The sequence below is a fragment of the Melozone crissalis genome, unplaced genomic scaffold (genome assembly GCF_028551555.1).
Source record: "Melozone crissalis strain CALT ecotype California unplaced genomic scaffold, PUWL_Pcris_2 ptg000013l_1, whole genome shotgun sequence".
NCBI classification, from domain to species: Eukaryota; Metazoa; Chordata; class Aves; order Passeriformes; family Passerellidae; genus Melozone; species Melozone crissalis.
Window position 1 is genome coordinate 7,287,346 of NW_026535791.1, and position 25,026 is coordinate 7,312,371.

The 25,026-nt window shown below is 41.2% G+C and overlaps 1 protein-coding gene across 2 annotated transcripts; it reads right to left on the reverse strand.

The window, feature by feature from the left end:
- Window positions 1-142: 142 nt before the first annotated feature.
- Window positions 143-23,460, reverse strand: HSPH1 (heat shock protein family H (Hsp110) member 1). 2 transcript variants are annotated; one of them, XM_054271406.1, is made up of 18 exons: window positions 23,271-23,460; window positions 22,308-22,365; window positions 16,422-16,562; window positions 14,655-14,777; window positions 13,318-13,417; window positions 12,434-12,567; window positions 11,713-11,957; window positions 10,611-10,839; window positions 9,606-9,712; window positions 8,245-8,378; window positions 6,029-6,234; window positions 5,105-5,236; window positions 4,220-4,357; window positions 3,676-3,801; window positions 3,036-3,143; window positions 2,809-2,928; window positions 1,491-1,652; window positions 143-1,000 (listed from the first exon to the last, which is right to left on the reverse strand). In XM_054271406.1, exons 1-18 carry the CDS (start codon window positions 23,375-23,377, stop codon window positions 803-805), a joined length of 2,568 nt encoding a protein of 855 aa, XP_054127381.1. In that variant the 5' UTR covers window positions 23,378-23,460; the 3' UTR covers window positions 143-802. The 2 variants fall into 2 exon arrangements, with proteins under 2 accessions (XP_054127381.1, XP_054127382.1); XM_054271407.1 differs by lacking the exon at window positions 5,105-5,236.
- Between the last annotated feature and the right edge of the window lie 1,566 nt (window positions 23,461-25,026).

The following is a 25,026-nucleotide window of genomic DNA, read 5'->3' on the forward strand; positions in this document are numbered from 1 at the left end:
GTTCTGTGCAAAGTGTGAGAGTTTTAAGTGTGTTTATAACTCTCCTGCACAGAAATACAAAGCAATGGTCTGTCAAACTGTAAGGAGGGCAACACTTAAGAGCAGAAGTACTGCAAACACTTACACTCAAGAGGTCAGGAGATACCAGTAAAATGAACTTTATTTCAAAGCTCTTTAAAAAGCTTCACAATAACACTAACAGAATTAGCATTTCCTTCATTTTATGTACCCCACATGAAAATGTATTGTTGAGCAAGAGATGAAACGTAAGCGTTTCTGCATGCTACTAACACATTTCACCATCTCATTACCTGATAAGTACTTTGGACTGTAACAATCAAAAATCTCAGACAGAATGATTTCTTCTGAAAAGTTCTTGTGAAGGGGACAGACACTGGCTTTTTCTGACATACCCAATTAGATGTCCAGACAAAAGAAAACTACCTTGGCATCTACAAATGCCTACGAGTGTTTCGATTACAACCTTTTAAAGGAGCAGTACATTTCAAAGCAAGGGCTTCTTTTCATCTTTAGTGATGCAAATGGTTAAATACTGCACAGAAGCTTAGTATGAACTCACAATTCCACAGGAATCTGAAAGTTACCAAGGCAATTTTCCTTTTAGGATAGTCATGACCAACACTTTTACTATTCTTCCTCCCACAACATAACATACTCCCAGACAAGTCTTAAGAAAAAAATATAAATAGTTTCCAAAACAATGCATTCCCACCCCCATCACATATGACAGCCAAAACATCTTCTGTCATGGGATGAAATAATTTGCTGCAAGTGCAGTGGCTTAGTCCAGGTCCATGTTAATGGTGTTTTGATCATTTGGATGGCATTCGCCGTTTTGCTGAGGCATTTCAGAATTTTTATCATCTCCCATGTCTTCAGTTTTATAATCACTCTGCTCACTTAATGGGTTTTCCTCCTTAGGAGAGTCAACTTTTGGTTTTGGTTGTGTCACAACAGGCTCACAGACATTGTTTAACTCCTAAAAAAAAATGGAAGAGATGTGGGCAGAATGTGTATTAAGAAGCCACCAAGTTCACTAGTGCAAAAAGTCCTGTGTCCAAAAGACTGCTTGAAATTGGCTTCTGCATTTGTTCCCCTGAGTCCAAACTGACAAGTACTTATTGCACTCTGAAATAAATTAATTGGTATATTTTCTGATGTTCTGTGGGCAGAGTTCAACTAAGTATTTTGGATTTCACATTGGTTTTTCTCAATACTATTTTGTCTCTCAGTAAAACACTGAAAAACAACCTGAGTTTTTAAGGGGACTGAAAGACAAAATATCAATGAGCTCCACAGAATTGTTTACAGTACACTAGAGCTCCTCTTTCTGCTGAATCTCCTCCTTTCCATACTTTCTACCTTTCAAGAACACTAGAGCAGCGAGATGAAACCGGGGAAGACAAAAGGCACAGATACCAGTCTACTTTTAGCACCAACCTCTAAAGATAGTTTCTTACGGTACTTACCTGTAGCTTTGCCTTAATTTCACTTGAATGCACAGCTGGATCCTGATCTAAGCTCTTCTTAGCCTGTGCACTCACAGCATTATTCATCCACTCTACCACTTCACTAACACACTTCTCTACTTTCATCATTTCCATCTCATCGATATGGATGTATTTCTCATCCTGTCCAAATACAAACATTTTGTATTAGCTAATAACTGTCAAGTGTTAATAACACGATGAAGGTATGCCAACAAGTCTATCTCAATCATTTATAACTTGTAAATCTCTTCCAATGGTCAAAACAAATAGAAGTTAGCCACAAGGGAGATCCATTACAGCCAGAGACAACAGGAAATACAGATGTGAATATAAAGCTTCCTTTACCCAAATGAACAAGAAATCTGGTTCACAGAGGGCATAGAAGCTTCACAAAAAGGTCATGTAATAAAATATAACATACTTAAAAAAGCTGATATAAAAAAACATTCCCTCCTGTTCTGGAGGAGCTACCTGTGCCCAAGATAGTTTAGACATTGAGATTCTGATGTACAGGGAAAGGACCACAGTTTCCAACTTTAGCATTCCCTACAATGCTACAGTTACACAATTAACTACTATCAGGAGAAGGACCTACCCAGGAACACAACCAATGAATCCACATTTAGAATTCTTAAATAAAACCAAGTTTTTAAATATACTATTTACAATGATGCTAGCTATTTCACATGTAACACTACTAATGATTTCACTTAATTTTGTAATCTATAGCTGTGAAGACATAATTGTTTCTGATGTTAAGTATCAGGTTTAATGAGTCTGAGTGTTGAAAGCCATCCTATTAAAATTCTTTAAAAGCGGAATTTCAAGGAGCAAATTTTCAGACTGCAAAGCTTATCAAGAACATAAAAAAAATGAAAAAAAAACCAAACAAAAACCCCACAAAAACCCAAACCCCAAATATCCACATATAACAAAATTGTGTTTTTTACTTTATCTGCAGCTAGGTTTTACACTAATGCCTCTCACCATACAATAATTCTTGTCCCTGAAAGAGGAGCACATTTCTAAAAAACAGATCAGTTTTTTAAAGGTCAAGAATCAGACCACAAGTCTAAACTCTTTATTAGAACACCCTCTTTAGCCTGAAAACATCCAGAAGTATCAAGCAACTGAAGATATGACACACTGCATGAGATTTTTTGAGTACTGGGAAACATTTGTGGTGTTAAATTTGTGACCTATATAGCAGTAGTTCACAGCTCATCTGAAAGTGCATTTGAAGCCCTCCAGCCAATGAGCCTCACAGAAGCACTGTGGTTAAAAAAAGGCCACTTACCTTATTCCTGAATTCCCCAGCTATTGTAGCATAGTACTGGAGCCTGTGTCCCAATTCTTGTAATAGCTTTGGTCGCTCCTCTGCCTCTTGGAAGCGCATTTCAATTGGAGTACCTAATTTCTAGAAAAAGCAATTCCTCCATGTTTATGTGATTCATTAACATTCATTAATGTTGTTTAGCACAGTCTTTTGGAAATTTTGCTTTTCGGGCATTTTAACAGGCCTACCTTTAAATTCTCTAATTTTTCTACATACACCTGCTTTGCTTCATCCTCACCCTCTTCATACAGCCAGCCTTCTGTCTCTGCTAGGAGGGCAGAGAATCCCTGCAGATCCTGCGTGTCAATATAATTCAACACATCAAACACTGAAATACACACCAATCAACTATGTTTGTCTTGAAGGAACATAACAGAGGTAAATATACACATGAATCCTTAGCCTCCTGTATAAAAATTTAATTTCTACTGCAGCTTTTGCCTAATTTAGTTACTTAAACCATGCCAGCTTCTGGACTAAGGAACACACATCTACAACAAAGGTAGCATTTACAGACTTTTGTGTTTGATTAGGCCAATGCTTGGAGTGTAACTAATTCATGGTTTTGGTTACACATAAAGCAACACAGTTCCCCCTTCCAGTCACCAGTTCCAATTGGAAGCAAAACTTCACTCCATTTGTGACAAATTCTTTTTTCAGGGATATGTATTTGTTACACCTAAGCCTTATTCTGGGTTAGTCACTGCCATCACTCAACTGAAGCTCTGGTTTTGCAGCTATGTTTAGGGTGGCTTTGACCAAGTTTAACCAAGGTATACAAAACAGATACTTGGTATTTTCAGAGAAGTTCCTGAAACCATAACCTACCTTTTCACAAACAAACTTTTCATATGGTCCAGACAACTTGTCCCTGAACTCATATACATATTCCTCCACTGCATTCTTTGCATCATTTCTTTCTTTCTCCAGTTTATCTTGCATAATCATCTTTCCCTGTATACCACAGAAAATATTTTAATTAAAAAATAACAATGTTCAAACAGCATTCTATGAAGCACAGCTCCCGTAAAGTCTCCCAGAAGCCTTGGTTCACGTAACTGTTGAAATTCTCATTATTATGCAGTAGATTCATCTGAAGAAATGAGTTGCACTTCTCTGGATTACAACAGTTTAAATGAATCTGTGATGCCATTCCACGGATCAGTGCTCTGATACTAATTGATGCAAAGGACACTTCAGTCTTTCTGATAAACATTTGTCAGTTATGTGTTAGAAGGCAGACAGCGTGTTAGCTCACTGTTAACTGAGCCCACACTCCAGGGTGGCAGAACAAGAACAGAGGCTGCCTTGAGAAGCAGGTGAATGGTTAATAACTGCACACAAGAAAGCAGTCTAAACCACACTAACTCACCTCTGTTTCAATATACATATTGAGGAGATCTTTTCCTAACTGCCAAACCAAGTTAGCTTCAATGGGCAGTTCCACATTCTTCACTTTTATCTTGGGTTTTTTAGCTTCTGGGGGCTGATCACCTTTCTTCTCATTTGTCTGAGTTAGAAAGAAGAAAAATAAGATAATTTTTCCGACTTCTTTCTGATGAAGTACTGCTATGATGAAAGATACATTCAGAGGAAGAACACACAAAGGTTTTTCCATGTTCTTTTAAAATCTTCAAAATATGCTCGTGAGGCACTTTCCTTTTGGGGATTCCACCTCCTATCCTAGTCTCCTGAGAGTCTGTTTCGAGACAGAAAGCACCGAGCTGCAGCAAGGACATTCCTCAGACATATGCTGTGTTTGCAGATTTTCCAGAAGTGTTCATGTGTAATGTAGCAGTTCACTAATGATGCTGATAGGCCTTAAGACTTTAACCCAAGCATTTTTCATCTCATACAGATGAAAAAAATGAAATCACTAGCAATAACATGCAGACAAATGTTTCACACTGATTGCTTCCTTTTAGGTTTATGAATTCCTGATCCCAGCTTCCCTCAGCAGGCCTAATAAGCTTGGCCTTTAACTGCTGTTTAAATTGAAATGTCTGCAACCCAAATAAACGAGTTGTACAACACTGCAAGAAGACATGGAAGTGGTACAGAAAGACTTCTTGCAGGAATCCTTTTGCAAACTCTGTACAGAAATCATCACAAGATACAGATATTATTTTTCACTATAGTAAAGGTGTGAAAATGAAAAAGGTTCCAACACCAAGTTCCTACTTTTCCTGAAATATATTACCATTTTAAAAGCCATTATATAGGATAACATTTTCAACAGAGTTAAAGGGTCACTCACTTTCTTGACATCTGGGATTTTGTTTTCTTCAGAGAGAGGTTCTGATGAAGGGGGAGACTGTGACGTTTGCTGACCATCAGTTTGTACCTGGGACTGTGTTCCAGCCTCACTGTTCTCTTGCTGGATATTTTTCTGAAATGAAAGCCCAGGCACAAAGGATGTAGAAGGCATGTGCACTTGCATTTAAGTATAGGGCACGTCACTTCTGACGCACGTACGGTACAAAGTGCCCTACACAGCATTCTGTGCACACGCAGAAACACACACGCTTCAGCTCTGGAGATACAGACTGGGTGCAAGTTCAGAAGGAGGTCATGAAAATGTTACCAGTGCCAGGCTTGCTGCACAATACTTGTGCGTGTGTGCACGTGCGAACACTTTCTCTTACAAAAAGGGGCTTTTAATTTCTTGAGTCATAATGTTTACTTTTTCCCCCTCAAAACTATTAAAAGATCAAGTAGACTATAACAATGTGCATTATTCCCCAGTGCTCCCCTCTCCTTCGATGCTGTAGAAAACAATTCAGCTTTCCCTTTCACAAAAAGTTTCAAAAAACTTTACTGATACAAAGGGTTACATACAAATTCTTCCACCACAAAGTGCATGGATAATTAATAATCCAAATCTAGTTTTCCTGTTTGGAACAGTTGGATAACTATGGCAGCTATAAGCAACCCCACCCTCAAACAACCTGTCACTATTTGGCACTTCACACAATAACTGATTTCGAAATCCACACACTTTCAAGATAGCACAAATTATCTCCTGTTCTTGTAAAGACAATTTCCTGACAGCTACACACATCTTAAAATTAATCTCCTTTTGCTTCCTTAGAGGAAGGTATTTTTCTTCCAGAGTATGTAACAGCAGAACACACTTTCATCAATCATTAAGGACATTCACACACAAGAAAGGTCAACTTACATCACTGAAGTTTTCAATAGACCTCTGGTCCTGAGCTTCCACTTCAGTCTCAACACTGACATCTTCACATTCTTCACTTTTAACTGGTTCTACCATAGAAGCAGTGGACACACTGAAAATGCCATGAGTATTGACACGGACTTTCACTTTGACTTTAGACTTCTCTCCATCTTTCTGGGCTGCCACATTCTGGATAACATACCTACCTAAAACCAAAAGAATCAAAACTCACACAGTGGAATTAAGTAGGTAATATTACAGAGCCAGGAAAACATCTCCCTTTTTCATAGACAAACTGTTTTCTAAATATTTAATGAAGCCTCCATGCTAAACTCATGGTCCCTCAAATTTAATCAGTACTACCAGAAAAAAAAAACCAACAAAACCAAAGTACACTGCTTTTCAGCTAACTTCACCTTATAAAGTGAAGAGTAGGTTCTCCTGACACAACTAATACAGAGTAAATACAAAACCGGTGCTCTCTGTGTTACTAGTGGGCTGAAAGAAAACTACTGAAGGGCTTAGTCTAATGTCAATATTAAGTGGTGCCTTTCTAATACAAGTTACTGCCCAACACAGAAAGAATATTTCTAGAGGCTTTCCTTACAGCTTCTAACATCCATGCAAGTCTGCCATTACCTTTTATTCTTGGGCAGAACATAACTGTTCTGTAACTACTGTAATACTTGAAACAAGCATTGTGAAACTAATAAACAGACAATTAGTTCAACAGTAAATGAAGAATCAGATGTCCTTGACATTAACTGCAGACATTTTTCCTTATGCATGGATTACCAAAAGAGTGACCTGGAGACCAGAATGCTCACTTAGCTGCAAAGTACAAGCTGCCCAAATTCACAGGCCAAACATACATATTTGCACACACCATTCCTTCAGCAACAGATCTAGATCACAAATGCACAAGCTTTTACCTGCCTTTCTCACAGGAATATAATCCTCTCTCTTGTAAATCCAATAATACTGGAGTTGTGTGACCCGTTCTCTTTTTTGTGAGTCTCATTAGAACTACTACTTCACCCATTAGTCATACCAATAATTCTGTTCTGAGCAAAGAATTAACTGGCAACTGAGTTGAAACAAATCCGATTTTCAGTTCTGTTCTTACCAGTTTTCAGAACAGCGCATAAACAGTTTCTCATTTGTCAAAGCCAAATTAATTGAACACTGACAAACCCCACCATCAGTCTTCATGGTAAGAGTAAGCCACAAAAGGCAGTCTGATGTTTCTGTAACTACAGAATACAGTCAGAGAATCGTAGAATGGCCTGGGTTGGAAGTGACCTTAAAGACTGCATTTCAAACTCTCTCTCTTTCATTGGACCAGGTTGCTCAGGACCTCATCCAACCTGGTCTTAAATACCTCCAAGGATGGGGCATCCACAACTTCTCTAGGAAACCTATTCCAGTGCTTCACCAGTCTCACAGCAAAGAATTTGCTCCAAATATCTAATCTAAACCAGGCTCTCTTGCAGTTTTTAAAGCTATTCCCCCTTGTACTGTCACTACTTGTGCTTGTAATAAGTCCCTCTCCCTTGTGCTGGTTTTTCAAAATACATGGCATGCAAACAAACAACATTTAATTGCATGTTTAGAACTCAAGAACAATTATTTAATTGGCCTGTCTTTACCATCTTCCAGCTAACCATGTTGTAAGCTCTTTGTAAGTATCAACACTGTCAAGTGCTGCAATTTGTCAAAAAGTATGAAAGAACTGCTTAGAAGTGTTACATAGACAAATCAATACTGTAGTCTTGTAGCTGCCACTATTTCAGGCTGCTTTGATTAGAAGTTACTCAGCATTATGTCAGTCCCAGAAGGCATAGGTAAAAACAACAACTAGTTATTCAAGACATGTTTTTTTTTATATACAGGAGATATTATTCAATTATTCCTAGCTTGCTTCAGTGATAAAACAGAAAATATTAAAAAAGTCAAAAAGCTATCTTTAGTAGTCATAACCACATTTTAGTTGTAGGCATTGATTTGCTCTCCCTCATTTCTTCCTTCAGCCAAAGCAACACTATAAGCAAGAAAAATAAAAAATACCGATTCAGTTGTCTCAGGAATGGGAACATTCTGAGTCCTTCAGAGACAAAAGCCTGAATATATACATCATAACCATACTGCACAACAGTTACTCTTCGATTTCAAATTGTTCTATTGGAGACAACACTATTTCCAGGACGACTACTTACCAATTTTTGACTCAGGATATGGGACTCCATCAGGATCAGAATAAAAAGCTTCTAGCTCAAATGGACCTTTCCTATAGAATGTAAGTACCTTAGAAAAGGGTGCTGCATGATTTCTGCTGAAGACCTCATGAACTCTGTAATTAAGGGAAAAGTATCACTTTTAGCAGTGTATTTGAGCTGGAAGGTTTTGATATAGGGTCAGAACTCTTTAGAGGAATATCATGTTTTGAAGCATTTACCCTTCTAACAATTCCAATAAAGACACTTCACTACTGTACTGCAAGGAAAAGGATTTACTGTTCTCTACTGTAATGAGAACTTGTCCTATTCCACTATTTGAGCTTGAAGTAGTGTATTTTGAATCATAATTTGCACCCTTCCTTAGTCTCAAAGGGATAATTATAGCCCTGTTAATTCCTTGCTCATTTACATTCCATGGCTCAGTTGAGAACCCTGACACCAGATTATTATTCATTCCTCAACATGACAGAAAAACAACCAGCTTTACTTCATGTTCTATGGCATGTCCGCTATTATGCCAGCCTGATCCCAATTTCCAACTAAGTTTTGTCTCCTAACTGTGGAAGATCTCATCTAATAACCCAGATGTGAGAAAATGAGAGCTTTACCTAGAACAGGAACCCACAGGCTGCTCTCATAAGTGACAGAACAATTAGCCCCTGCACCTCCACAGAAAACAGACAGGAAGAAAAAAAAAGGCTGAACTACAAAGAACATGAAAAAGGTAAGAACAGATCCCTCTAGAACCATGATTTTTCCACAGGTTGAACTTGGAGCTCTTTACATCCTAGAAAACAACTGCATTTCCCACAGGCATGGCACAATTAGTAACAGATTTCAGTCATAAGAGACTGCAGCAAGAAATCACTCTTACAAATGTTAAATTTTTGCTAGGTGTTAAATTGCTCCTGCAGTCAGATAAATAGCATCCATATAAGTTCACAATATTTCCATAGTACCTAACATTACTAATAAATCAAGAATCTTAGGTGTAAGGAACACCTTGAGTAAAAAATGAAAAGCCAGAAGGCAAAGTGGAATCACGACCCAAGCACTGATCTAATTTTATATTTCTAATCCTGACAACCAGATAAAGGCAAGACCAGATACTAGTTGGTAGCTCTCTCACTTTTTTAAAATCTTTATGTTTTTACAAATGAGGAATTACAGTTCAAATTTCAACCTATGTCTTTACAATCTTCCCTGTAAACCATCTCTGGTACATGCCTATGGGTTTTCTGCATGAGAATGCCAAAATCCTAGTTTAAGTGCAAGCAAGAACATGACCCCTGAATTATGAAGGTCAAAGGCTTCATGGAATGGTAGTCTGAGCTACCTACCCTTCAGTGTCCTCTGCTTCTGTGTTCCACAGCAGAGATATTGGAAAAGGTGTAGCATCTGTCACAGAAAATTCTCTCACTTTAAAAGCTGGAGAAAGAATGGCACACTGAAAAAAAAATAAAAAACAAACAACAAAAAAGCTTGCATTAAAGCTGGTTAACTCCTCTACTCCACTAGACATGACAGCAAAAAATTTTCAAACAAGTGAAAACTGTATTGATTTTACTAGACAGAACTATTTCAATACTCAATTTCAATGCAGTATGAGAAGAGAAATCTCACACACAAGTGTTTGTGTGCTGTGTTAGCAGGTCTTTTGCAGCTTGCGAGTAAAGGTAACACTAAGGAAATAGCAGGACTATATAAAAGAGAAATTCTACAGTGCTTACTCCTAAAAGAAGCGTTTATCCAAAGGGTCTTGCTTCTTTCCCTGAACACAACTGATTGCTGGCAATGGAAAACTGTCAGTGAGACAGAGTAAAGAAACAAGTCAAAGAGAAGAGGGTGAAATAAGACAAGAAGTTAAAGGAGAAAAGGAAGAATACAGAATGTGTGGTTTGCTTGTAAAATATAGCTGGAAACAGTAAAAATGGGAGGGAGACAGAATAAAACCTGTTTCACATTAATAGCAAGCTGGATACCAGGAAAGTCAAACTTGCAGTAGTTTGGGCTCTCCATAGATCTTATACCTTGTTGAGTAAAAGTAACTTTCAGCTTGACAGCAACTTGAATTTTTGGCATTAAAGATCTCTAGATTGTGTTCTTCTCAAGAGCAGAGTGGGCTGCTTACAGAATGCACCCTGCAATAGGGTACTGCACCAGGGAGGAGTACTCTGGTCTTTTTAAACAGTACAGTCCCATAAAAAGACCTAGTGAACATGTATGTTCCCTTGAGTACTTTAAAATGGACCACTTCTACAATTCTTCATAACTGCTTGACCTATTCTTCCTATTCATGGAAGAAATACATCTTTTAATTTCATCAAGTGCTGCCAGTACTATACCTGCAGAGCACAGCCCCTAGCTATGGCTTCATCTGCATTCAGTGTTGTACTGACATCCTTGCCAAAGAATTTAGCAATCTTCTCCTTGACAGCAGGAATACGAGTTGCTCCTCCCACAATCTCTACAGCATTTACATCTTCCACTTTCAGCTGTGTTTGTTCCATTAATGAAAGCAGAGGCATCTCTATCCTCTGCAGCAGGTCAGCACACAATTCTTCAAATTGTGACCTAAGAGGAAAAAAAATGGAATTAACTAAAGAATGCCTGTCCCACAAGAACCTTGCCTGGTATTTGTTTCCAAACTGATGCTGACTAGGTTGGTTAATGACACTACAGAGACCTAAAGCTAAACTCCTGTGAGTAGGCCAAAGTGGCAACCATAGACAGGGTAGTACACAAACAGCTGCTTTCAAATTTTCCTAAGCCACTATCAATGCAGTTAAATAAGATAAAAGTTTTGTTTGGGCAGCTGCTATGTATTTGCCTCAGAGCAAAGGTTACAAATAAATCAGAAAACACTGACACTTCCTTTATCATGAAAAACTGTTGCCTAAACACTGGAAGAAAAACAACCCACCACTCTTAGCAGTAGCTACAGAACAAATGAAGCCATGCCTGTAAACATGTGTATGAGAGACAGACTTCATTTACACTTGGACCATAATCAAGTCATCACCCATCAGCACTGTTTCTGCTCTCCATTTCTCTATCAATATCCATAGTACACTAAGAACAGAAAAAAAGAAACAAAGCTGAAATTGTTGCTATCTTAAGAGAGTATGGGATTTAAGTTACCTAAAATATGCAGAAAGTCAAAATATGCAACCAACCTTCTGGTTTGCAAGCATCAATCCATGGTTTTAAGACCACATTCTACAAAAAGAATCTAAACTTCTGATGTATGCTTTATTGCACTGAAACATTACTCAGGTAGCTGAACATCCCATTTCCCAGCCTTAGCTATTCTAGCATTACAAAGCGCCACAGCTATTCGGCACTTACACTTAATTTTAGCACATTAAGTTTCTTTCAAACACAGAAAGAAACATTTCTTTAAAAAAATGGCCACTCAAGCAAATGCCTGTCTTGTACAGAACTCACCTGTTCATTTTTCCAGATACATCAGTATCATTCATGAAACACTCAATATTTAGGGGAATGTCTGTGCTATTTGAACTCATTAGTTTCTTCAGTTTCTCACATTCCTGATACAGACGAAGAAGAGCCCGAACTTTGGTTTTTGGATCTAGTTTGTACTTTGATTTTATTTCTGCACAAAAGTAATCTACCAGCTTTCCATCAAAGTTTCTCCCACCAAGGAAAGGGTCAAATGCTGTCCCAAGTACCTGGTTTAAAAGAACACAATTATTTAGTTTAACACTAATAAAATCACAAGGAATAGCAGTCTTCCAGTATCAGCAAGTCCTTGCTTCAAAATAATGTTGGGGACAGGTCAGCCTATCTTCCAATGCACAGTCACATCAGCCAAAAATTGATCTTCACTTTTACAGAGGAAATAAGACTAAGTAACTGACAATCCTAAGTATTCAAAATTTTCATCCATACACACACTCATTTAGATAAAGCAAAATAAATTATAGCACTAGTATTATTTATCTTACATTTGTGTATTGCAAGAAATTTACATCCTGTTTGAAACAATTCTAATGAAATGAAGAACACTGATGAAAACCTTTGCCTTTTGACTTGTTGCCACTTTCCATGCATTAAATTATTTAAGAATTTAAAAAAGAAGGCAGATTGGCAGGCTATTTGATTCTAATTGCTGGTAAACATTTTTATTTCCATTTAATCTTACTACCTTCAGTTTACTCTTGTTGAATGCACAGGCAGATACTTGAAATGCAGAATGTCCCATATCAACAAACACAACTATCCGTGGCTTCTCTTCAGGAGCTGGAAGGTCTTGTTTATAAATTCCATAATTCAGAGCCACTGCAAAAGAAGTGTCAGATATTATCCACACAATCTCTAATTTCCAGTGGCATACCACAACAACCCTGTGAACATAAAGCTATAAGATCAAAAGCATAAAGACAAATCCAGACATACACCTGTGCAACATACACTATCTTTGTGGAAGATTTGTTCCATTAATCTAAACTGTAGGACCTGAAAAGCAGAACATACTCCCTTAGTCATGTATATGCTCCTTCAGCATTTGTTTGGGTTTGTTTCTTTTTGCCTTGCAAAGTAATCAAAAACACAGAACATCTTAACAACAAAACCCAAACCCAGTTTTGTATTTCCAGTGAGTATTTTCCAAGCTGGGAAGTTTTGTATGAGAGTTGTATAAATGGTCACCAGAGCCATGTGTCTGTTTAAAACCCTGACTATACTGAAAAAAAGCTTTGGAAGTTATGAGGTGTTGATGTTCAATCAAGGAACTTCCTTTAGGAGTGTCTAACTCCTGCAACTGTGCATCTGGGCAGTACACCAAAAGAACAAGTAGTCCAGGCATATGCAGTGGCTTCTAAATAAGTGCTCAGGGAGATAATTATCAATGGAGCTTGATCTCATCTACCCATTCACACAGAAGACATTAAACCAAGAAAAGAACAGCAACTTTTTCAAATATTTATGTCTTATATTTGCCTTTTCAAGTCAGTCCTTTTTCTTAAAGTAATTAAATGGACCCTCTATCCCACTTGTCAATTGCAGGAACTGCTATTTTATCCTACTTACCTGCTGTCATGTCATTCATTAATCTAAGACAATTCAAACCAACAATCTGAGCTGCATCCAGAAGAGATCTCCTTTCAGCATCTGTGAAAAATGATGGAACCTGAAGAAAGTAGGTGAGAATACAAGTTATTTCCAGAAAATGAGACATTAGACCACTTATTTGAAAGTATTAATTTAAAAATTGTATCTATTCCTCCACTTTGAGGAAGATACTTCCTTCAAGCCTCCAAAATGCAACTACCATACTGAATTGACGCTTCAAATATTCTACTCAGAGATGGAATTAAACCAGCATCAGCTAGTTTACATGAGCACAGACTAGCAAGAAACAAATGAGTTATTTGTATACAAATGCTAATAACAGGAAGTGCTGGCCCAAAAAGCGAAACTGGGTATTATGAAGACAGTGACATGGAATACCTTAATCAGAACTAGCAGGCAGACTCCTATCCAAACAAGGAAAGAGGGAACTAAAAGCACACAGCAATACTACAGATGTCAGAGATGCAAAGAAATAAGGGATAACAAATGAAAAGAATCTATTTTGGCGGAAATTACTTCAGGCAAGAAGTGCTAAGAAATTCTGAAGGAATTTCTGCTGAAAATTTTCTACAGATCTCTAGCATTGGCCTTGGACAGTGCCTTCTGATGTTCCCCCTCCAGGGAAACATGAAGAACAAGCTTTCCAGGTTCAACTGGAGAATCAACATTTCTAATAATAACAGAGCTAAATATTCCTAGATGCAACATGAGACAGACTTGTTCAGAGTCATTGAGAACAGAGAGGCAGGTGTTATTTTATACTGGGGCTTTGCAATGGAATGACTGATCTTGATCTGAGGTCATTTTCTGTGCAGTCATCACAGTGAAAGAAACAAAGCAAGTTTGCAGAAAGGATGAAGATAAACAGGACAGAAACTGAAATTTTCAGCTGACAGAGGGCAAATCTTCATAAACAAAGGAAATTGTTCAAAGCTGTTATCAAATTGTTTTAAATCCAAGGAAAAACACAAACATATGTATTTACTTCAATGAGCAATTAGTATGCTTAGTCACGAAAGCAAGCTGTTCCAGAAGGATTTATACCTGGATCCAGAAACATTTTGGGTCCAAAGGTCCAGACATTTCCAAGAGAATGAGTTCATTAAGTTAGTCAGGGTCTGGAATATGGCAGCAGCCCTGGGATTTCTTTAAGTCAGAAGCTCTAAACCTAGTTTGGGTTAATCTCTTTGTAAGTGCTTAGCAAAGTTCTTTTTCACTCTGCATGAATAGAAACAAAATGCCCTCAATAGCTGAAGTTAAAAGACATAATGTTCCTGTGCACTACAATTACTTACAGAAATAACACAGTCTGTTACTGGCTTTTTCAGGTTACTCTCTGCAGTCTCCTTCAATTTAGTCAATAGCATAGCTGAAATCTGCTCCACACTGAAGATGTGCTCCTCATCCATGTACATGACCTGGATAGAATAGGTAAAATAATTCCATTAGTTCAACTGATGGAAAATTGCATACATTTAATGTTCTTTGATACACTGCTGCCTAATACTCCATGAATCACGACATGCTTCATTATTTCATTATAGAACTTCAGTTTACAATTTAATTTCCCAGCTGAGTGTTTTTAGAAGCAATAATTCTATCCTGTCTTAAAACATCAAGAACTGTATCAACTCCATAGATTAAGGAAATTGCCAAAAATGACACAAGTTTAAAATGTGGCACACCATTAAGTAAAAATAGCCATCATTTTTCAAACTGACACCAAATGCAAAAAATGTACAGAAGTACTTGCTGTGTATTTTTCCTCAGCATTTTTATCCTTCTGCTCAAATACATGAGACGTCTCTGAAAGGAAGAACTGCGCAACAACAATTCACCTATGCACGTGAAACAACTAAAAGCTTAAGATAAAGCTTAGCAGAAAGTTTATTTATTGCTCTCTTAGCAAAAAATATTCTGAAGCACCATTTTTATCATGCAATAGAATACATGACAATGATGAAGTGAAGTAATATGCTACAGCTGAGGCTTGAAAGTAACACTTCTCTTTTATTCCCTCAGTATGGTTTGGGGAAAAACTAGGCACTTTGGTTTTAATAGAAAAATTGTTCTCTAAACCTCCCAGTCTTATTGAATTTTACGGAATCAATTATTAAAACTTTTTAACCACAGTTAAATAGAAATAAATACTAATTTGTTCTCCAATCAGTCTAAGAAAAAAAGGTAGTAGAGTTCACCCAACACTAGACTCTCATAGTGCAAGACTACTACACACACTGATTAAAGGAAACCAATAATTTCTGTCTGAATTTATCTGTTAACCTCACAAATCACAAACAGCAAAAGAGAAAGCATCTTCCCTTTTTTTCTGTGATCTACTCACTATTTAGGACTGATCTATACTGAAGTTATGAGGGACCAGTTCAAGTTAAAGTCTTCAACAGGGAAGCAACACTGATTGTTATGCCAGCAAGGCTTCATTATCAGTAATTGTACATATTTCTGTAAATGGATACAATGTTATTAATGACACCTATTCTATGAAAAGCTGACATTGTATCAGTGAAGTCCTTGAAAGGCAAGCAAGAGCAAAACCTGCAATGTGGTAGGACCTGGTATTGAACACCTTTTTGCAAGTAACTGACTCCAGGCAGTCCGCTAAAGACACACTTGCCACTCTCCTAAGGCAATCATTCTAAAGAAGAGTTCTGACTATTTTCTAAAGCATTTGTAAAACACCTAATAGGTCTGCTGCAATGAATTCCACACAAGTGGCAGAAAGTCATACTTTGAAGTAAAACCATACAACCTTGTAATTATCTTAGCAGTTTTTCTGCCAGTGCATTTGAGCTAGATGTGCAATTTGCCAACAGGGAAACTTGCATTTCAGCAATTATTTGTAAATGAACCTTAATTTGAAGGTTAATATCCACTATTTAAAGACAAAGCTTTCTATTCATAGAAGAGCTCTTCTTTAACAGAGAGAATAAAACAACCTACCTTTAGGATAATTAAAAGAAACTCATATTTTCATTTCAGGTGCTGAAATGTAAGACTTTAGATTTACCTATACAACACAGAAAGATACACTGCAGATTTACCTTCACTCCAACTCCACCATTCTTCATGGGAACCAAATCATAGCTCAACTTTTCTTTTTCCTTCTGAACAAAAGGATCATTAAATGCACGGCCATGGAATCTCTTGAAGTTAGATACAGTGTTGTGGGCATGAGTAATTTGCTGTAAAGAAATACAGAATAGTTAGAAATCCACTCTTAATCAGTCTGCAATGTTCAGTGCTGTTCTGTAGGCCCCCAAGCACAGGTCAAGTTTTCAGACTACTGCTCACTCCCTTGTCACAGCTTTATTTAACACTGTAATTGCTGTCTGGTACTTTTTATCAGCTCATTAATAGTTAGACACAGACCATTACTTATTAAGGATTATAAAACTATCCATCTCTGAAACCTTGAGACAACTGGGTGAACAATAACATGATCAACAGAGTCTACTACTTTAGTCAACTAATTTAGAATGATAGAGCCGCTTAAATTGGAAAAGGCCTTTCAGATCAAGTCCAGCTATTAACCTAACACAGCCAAGTCCACCAATATCCCCAAGAGCCACATCCACACACCTTTTACATATCTCCCAGGACAGTGACTCCACCACTTCCCTGGGTAGCTTGTTCAGATGTTTATAAACCATTCAGATAAAAAATCTTTTGCTAACAGCTAATCTAAACTTCTCCTGGTGCAATTTTGTGCTCCTTTTAGATTATTATAAGGGCACACCTGAGCTTCCTTTTCTCCAGGCTAAACACTCCCAGCTCCCTCAGCTGCTCCTCCTCAGACTTGCTCTCCAGACCCTTCCCCAGCTCCATTGTCCTCCTTTGGATTCACTCCAACACCTCAGCATCCCTCTTGTAGTGAGGGGCCCAAAACAGAACCCAGAACAGGATCTGAGGTGTGGCCTCACCAGTGCCGAGTACAGGGCACAATCACTGCCCTGCTCCTGCTGGCCACACTACTGCTGATAAAGGCAAAGGGACCATTGGCCTTCTTGGCCACCTGGGCACGGCAGGCTCATGTTCAACCACTGTCAAACAGCACTCCCAGGTCTTTTTCCACCAGGCAGCTCCCCAGCCACTCTGCTCCCACCCTGTAGTGTTACATGAGGTTGTTGTGACTCAAGTGCAGGACACTGCACTCATTAAACCTCACACAGTGGTCCTCAACCCTTCAATCCAGCCTGTTTACATTGTTTTGTAAAGCCATCCTGCCTCCAGCAGATCAACACTCCAGTCCAGCATGGCCTCACCTCCAAACTGACTGAAGGTGCACTCAATCCCCTTTTCCAGATCCCTGAATAAAATATCAGATAGGGCTGGCCCCCAGTACTGACCCTTGGGGACACCATTGGTGATAGGCTGCCAGCTAGATTTAACTCCATTCACCATAACACTCTGGGCCTGGCTATCCGGCCAGTTTTTAACCAGGCAGGAGTAACACCCCAGTTGTGCCCGTCCTCCCGCCACGTTGCCATAATGGCAACTGTGTCAGAGTTTTACTGCTGCACAGTGGTGTCCAGCTCCTCCTCTTTATTGCCTGTGTTGCAGGCATTGATGCCTGCTGGCATGCACTTCATGGGCTATTGATCCTGCCCCTTTTTGCACAGGAGAAGTCCCAGCTCCTATGTGACCATTCTCAGGAGCTTCCACAGTTTTTAAATGCATCAGTAATAACCCCTGTGTCACTGCTGCTGAATGGATCTCCATCCCATCTCCACCAAGGCAGCAGAGTGAAGGACCTCACTCTCTCTCAAACACTGCTGTAGTGCACCCCAGGCTTACCTCTAGCAAACTTGGTTGTATGTCTTCCCCCCTCCAAATCTGGTTTAAAGCTCTCAGTGATCCCTGCTAGCTCCTGTGCAAACATTCTTTTCCCCCTCTGAGACAGGTGTACCCTGCCTGTTGCTAACAGTCTGCTGTCACGTAAACTGACCCATGATCAAAACCCCCAAATTCTGCCAATGGCACCAAGCTCAGATATTGGTCTGCTGGCTCTTCCTGTTTCCTCCATCATTTCCTGCAACTGGAAGGACAGAGAACACATGATAGCACTATTTGTGCTCCTGATCCCTTAAGCAGTCATTCCAAGGCCCTGAAATCTTCCCTGATTGCCCTTGGACTTCCTGGTGCAACCTCATCACTGCCAATCTGAGAAACCAATAATGGAGAATTATCTGACAGCCATACCAGGGCAGGAACTTGGACCCCAGAGAGGCAGCAGACTTTCCTAAGCAGTGGTTTCTGCCTGCATATTTCTCCCTTCTGAAGGGAGTCTTCTACGGTAATGTCCTCTTTTTCTTCAGGGAAGCAGTTTTGACATAGGCCAACTTAACCTTGGTGACAGATTGATCCCTATCACTTCAAGTCCCTGTTTTCCAGCAGGTGGAGGAGAGAGAAAGGAATCCTCTGTGTGTCAGGTCTGCCTCCCAGGCACATCCCAGGGAAGGCAGGGTGCAATTCCACTATATCATCTCTCTCTCACACACTCCCTGATAGTCCTCAACCCACACACCTCCCGCCAGAGTTCTTCACTAAGTGGAAGAGTGCCTGGGCACATTCCCACATCTGTGCTCACAGGTGCCACCCACTACTGGCACTGAGAGCAGGGCTCACCTTGCAGGTGCCACCCAGTACTGGCAGTGTGTCCCTGCCAGAGCTGTCTGGGCAGCCGTGCCGGGTGTGGAGCTGAGTGGGGCCGTGGCTTTCTGCCAGGTGGGCACCACTGCTCCTGCCTGGGCTGGCACTGCCTCTGCACCTTCCTGCACACTGCTGAGCCACACCCTGCTCACCAGGGCTCCTTTTGTATTTGGGGAAAACTGCTGCTGTTGCTCCTGGCCCCACCTAGGTCCCATCAGCCACTGCCACTCAGCTGCAGGCTTCTGGCAGCTCTCGTCTCCCCGTGACACTCCCCCAGTTCAGGAAACCGCCCTGTGCACTGCACTGGAGCACTCTGCTGCTGATCGTGCTGGCAACCAGAGCCACTCACCTTGCACCTCACTGCTGTCACCCAAATTCAACTTAGACCAAATTCAAATGTTTAGAGATTGCAACTGCATATGAAGCTGGCTTCTCTCTCTGTAAGCTGGCCCTCCAACCCAAGCCACACCACCTCCACTTTAAACATCATTACATTAAGTGCAAGCAAGGGCTTTCCTAGTTACTAAGTGTCAAGCTTGAGTGTCCCTGTATATTTCAATAGTTACTTTTTTTCCCTGAGCTACTTTGAAATCACATCATTTCCTTGCTCACACTCATCAAGCAGAAACTCAAACTCCTACACTAGACCAAAGAAGAATACAGTGCATAGACAACTTGGGACTTTTTTTGCTAACATCAGCTTGAATATGTGCTAAACTCCAATGCAAGCTCGTGACATAAAAGAAGCATTCGTTATCAGAAATGCAAAGCACAACAGAAACCAGACAACTAGAGCAGCCTAAAAGATAATGCAAGTATCTCAGAGTAGACTTAATTCTATTTCATTAGAGAGAAATTACAAAAGTGTGTTATTATCTACAGAATAGATTTAGGCAGGCACCAACAGACTGCATGATAGCAACTCAAATGATGAGCATACCAAGGAATATTTCTAGCATTCACTACCCTCAAAGAAAAGCATCAATTCCTAGTTGCATTAAAAATTTTCCACCACGGAATAGAAGAATTTGAGCTACATCTTTATTAAAAAGGTACTCAAGTAGGACAGTTCTCCTACAGAAAAGCTCCCTGACAAAAAAAGGAGGCCATACTCCCACTAGCAAGCAGTAACTCTCAGACAGCTCTGTCTGTGGAAAGATGTCACACTTGGGCTGCCTGCTAAGAGTCATCCTTGGTTTATTCCAATCACCAAACAGTGCTCAGCAATTAATAGTACGAGCACAAGTTAACGCAGGCCAAAAATCATGCCAGGAACTATTCCAGTACTTAAATGTGATTGAGTAGTTAGGTTCCTGTGTTGAAGATTGTTGCCCAGCATGGTTTTATTTATTTGTATAGCCACAACTTCAGAGTGCCTGAATGTTACGTATTTCACAGCTGTATGGCTGAAGAACGTAGCAGCAGGAATTATTACCATGTAGTGGGTAGAGAAGCACAAACATTCTGGCAGCTTTTATAGCCTAATTTAGAATTAACCTCAAAGCCTTTTCTGAGAGAACAATCTTAAGATATTTTTAGAGTAATTGTATGCCATTAGGTCTGTAGCATGTTTTAATATCTTCTTGCTTAGTCACAATTAAGAAAGCTGAGAATTATGATCTGTTAACTAATGTACTTTTCTCATCTCCAGAGCTGCCATGCTTACCCAAAGGTTACAGAAATTTGCTGAAAATTTGCTCCAGCAGCAATTTCTCAAATATTAAAGACAGCACCTTTGAGTATTTTGAGCTCTCTCACAAAACCACACTGTAGAAGTCACCAGTCAAAACCTCTTTTTATTTTGTGGGATCTTTTTGGTTTTTTGCTTTTTATTTTTCAACTAAAAACAATCATTGTACTCCTTGATTTAAGCAGCTACTACACCTGAATACACCAAAAACATAACTCTCAGTAGTCCATGTCAGGAAGCTTCCACATTTACAGAAGAAACACAATTCACAGCTTAGGTCATCAGCCAAACTGGACCACTTAGAATTACAGAAATAAATGATCTGTCATCTTTTATCATTTAAAGTATTGCATTCTTTTTTCCTGGCAAAAATATTTAGCTTCAACTTCTAGGAGAGCCAAGCATGAAACACTCAATCAAGTAACCTCATACAGGTTAGTCTGAAGGTAACTAAAGTCAAAGGTGTTCATCACTGCAAATACACACTTGTAAATGCAATCAAAGAGAGAATCTACCTCACTCTACCTCCTTCATGTTTTCCACAGCACCTACTGGAACAATCTAACAATACTGAAACATGCCTGAGAGTACATCAGGTTCAGATCATTTCTCATTTTGAGTAAATCATTTTTGCACACTAATGAATCATACTAGTTTCTGACTTGCAACAATGTCAGCAGTCAACTGAGCAATGCTGAAATGAAATTTAAGAAAAAAACCACAAACACATGTATTTACTTCATTACTCCAAATGCTAACCTGTAACTGAATGTGCCCGTGCTTGTTAACATGTGAAGTATTTGTATTGCCTCGGCTATTCAAAATTAAGAGGAGTGCTATTATAGTGGAATAAAGTCTCCTCCAGTGCTCTCTCCATGGAAACCCACTGCAGTCCTTTGCTACATGAGAGAGATGCACAGGCCAGCTGAGGCTGCATGCTTGATCTCCCAGCAGCAGTTATGTAACAACGCACAATACCTAAGGATTTGTTTAATCATTACAGTTTGTTATTCTGAGACTTGTTGGAATCAAGTTCTCCTTCTAAACTGAAAATACTACTTTAACAAAGAAAACATTCAATCTTTCAAAGCATCTCAATTAAAAAAAAAAAAAAAAAAACACAAAACCAACAAAAAACCAAAATAAGGACTTGCACCTTCAAAACCAGCAGCATTTAATTTACAGCAAATCCAAAGGTAGTCAGGTACCCTAAATAGCTTTAAGAATCTGAGCAAAAGCTCTCCCTTTACATCTAATTTTAAGAGACTATATACAGAATTTAAAATGCTTTCCATCAAGTACAAGGAAAATCCTGTATACAATCATTAGGAAAAGAAATCCAGCGACCTTAACTTGTCAGAATATGAACATATTCCACTGGAAAGTATTACATTAATGAAGGAGAGAGCAAAAGCATTCTAGCAAAAACATCCCACATTTCTCCAAAGAAAGCACGGCAGCATAGTGCAGCATTTCTAAAATAAAAGACTCGACAAGAAACTGAGGCTGTTTGGCTTTAAATACACACAGCCAACTCACTTTACACACACACTGGTACTTCAACAGTTTGCAGCAGGAAATGACCTACCTGGTTTTTAGCCGCAACACCGATAGCTCTGTTTTTGGATCCAAATGAAACCACTGACCTGGAAAGAACAACAGGCTAATTAACTCGGTCCTGACAACAAACACGACTGAGAACTCTCACGGACTTATTTTCTGCTACTGCAGATAAAACACCTTAGCCTTTCTGTCAAAGTGTCATTCCTCTAGTAAAAAAACTACAGGAAGACTTTTATCCGTCTTAAAGCCTTGGCCCAAATCCAAGACTTTTCCCAATGGCTTATCCGAACGGTGGAACAGGATGATCGCAATTCAGAGCTCACAGCCGGACTACACCCTACCCGTCTGTGCATGGCTGCCTCCAACTTGTCAACTAACTCCAGCTTGGAGCCAGAGGCTTTCTATATCTAACCTCTGACTAAGGGAGAGCTGCCCTGAGCAGCTGGCAGAGCCCACCCTCCGCAGCACGGGTGGGAGCGTGTCCGCCCGTGTCCCACCTACCCCGGGCTGCCCCCCGGGATCCTCCCGCCCGCCGCAGCACGGCCCGAGCGGCTCCGCACAGCTCCGGGCACTGCCCGCGGGACGCGCTCCGGCTCCGGGGCACGGAACGGGCCGGGACCGGGGGAACACAGAGGGTCGGGACCGGGGGACACAGGGGAACAACGCGGGTGGGGTCCGGGGGCACAGAGCGGGTCAGGGGGCACAGCGGGACCCAGCGGCTGAGGGGATCGGGGCACACAGCGAGTCGGGGCGGGAAGGGGAGCACGGGGGCACGCAGCGGCTCGGAAGGACACACAGAGGGCTGCCGCCCGGCCCCGCCACCCTGTACCGAACCCCCGCAGCCCCCGAGGCGGCGAGTGCCGGGGAACGCGCTGGCCCCGCACAGCGGGAACCCCCCACGCCCCACCGCGAAACTTCCAGCAGCTTCTCCACGGCGGGCGCCCCGCCGGGCACGGACCGGCCCGTGCCCGCTATCCCCCACACTCACGGCGTGCACCGGTCGCTGAACTCGTTGGCGACGGTCTCGATGCCGCCGGCCCGCGCCACGGCGATGTAGCAGCTCTGGAAGCCCAGATCAAAGCCCACCACGGCCATGGCCCCGGCGCCAGAGGGAGGCCCCCGCTCTGCCCGGCTCGCTCCCGGTGCTGCTGCGGCCGCCGGTCCCCGTAGCGTGCGCGGGCGGGGAGGGGACGCAGAGGCGCCGCCGCCGCTTTAAATATGACAATGAGGCGAAGTTTCCAGAAACTGCGGCAGCCACTCACCGGCTCCACGTGCGGCTTCCGCTTCCGCCCTCGGCGGCCTTCTCGAACAGTTCCCGCCAATCGGAGGCGCCGGTTGCGGTGACGTAGACCGTTTCCAGGGCGATCGCGGACGCCGCCGGCCCCCCGGGGGCGGGGCCAGGCGCGCGGGGCGGGGCGGGGCCGTGTGGAGGAGGCGGCGGGGGCCGGGGCCGGGAAAGGCGGCGGGGGCTCCCTGGCTCGGAATGTGCGGGAGAAAGGGATACGAGCCGCTTTCCCCGTCCGTGCCCTCACTTTAGTGCACTGGGTACCCTCTCTAGAGCTCTTTGTAGCGTTATTGTGGGTATCTCCCTCCCGCGCTGGCGGGCGAAATATGCTAATTGTACGCATCACTGACTCTCTGCAGAGGGCTTTTGTCTCGGCGTGCCACAATCCGCTATAACATAAATGTTCTATCGCCTCCTAGCAGTCCAGCTCTAGCTTTTTGTGCAGGACCCCATCCCTGCTAGAAGAAGCCTTAACCTCCTGCAATCCGTACGGAGGTGTGGTGGGTACACAGACCCTGGTTCTGTTGTCAGCAGTGCATCCATCACAGAATCAATCCGGCTGGAAAAGTCCTCTGCAATCATCGAGTCCAACACGTAACAGAACCATAACAACCAGACCTTGGTACCGAGCGCCTCATCCAGTCTTTCCTTAAACCCCTCCAGGGACAGTGAGTCCGCCACCTCCCTGGGCAGCCCATTCCAATACCTAATTGCCCTTTCCGTGAAGAAATTCCTCCCAATGTCCAGCCTCATACTCCCCAGGCACAGCCTAAAGCTATGTACTCTCTGCATGTTAGGGGCTGCCTTTCAGGTCCTGGCTGTTACAAAGGGCAGGGAGAGATGACAGCATTCACTGTCCTGAGTGTCCCTGCATGGAAGAGGCAAGATATTTCCACTCCCACCCCCAATACCCCTTTCTAGGAACTGTGATTCAGCAATTTCTGATAAAGCTTTGCTTCAGTGTTGAGTAGCATTCAGCTCTGCTGGATTTTGACCCCTCTTGGGGGTGTATGGGGAGGATTTGGTCTCCTAAAATAGTGCTTGCCTGTTTCAGAGGAGACACAGGGCTGAAAAATTCATGATACCAGCGTGACTAGCTAAGGATGCAGCTTCTAACTTCGGAACAAACGGATAGGTTGGCCTGGTAGATGTGTGTGTGTGAGCTGGTGAAGTTTCATGTCCTTACTTGACATGGTAAATATTCATGGTAATGTATTTCCAGCTTTGAATGAGGAGACAGACTTCATCAAAGTATTTAGCTGCTTAAATATCCTGATACAGAAATACTTAAAGTACTTAAGCGCCTTCATGAGCATCCAAAGTCCTTGTATCCTGGATAACACTTCTGTAGAACTTGAATGTTAAAAACCAGTCTTTTAATTTATCAGCTCACCTGTTTGTCAGCTGTCACCCTGCCCGACAAGAAGTAGGGTACCTAGCATTTTCAGTGATGGTTTAG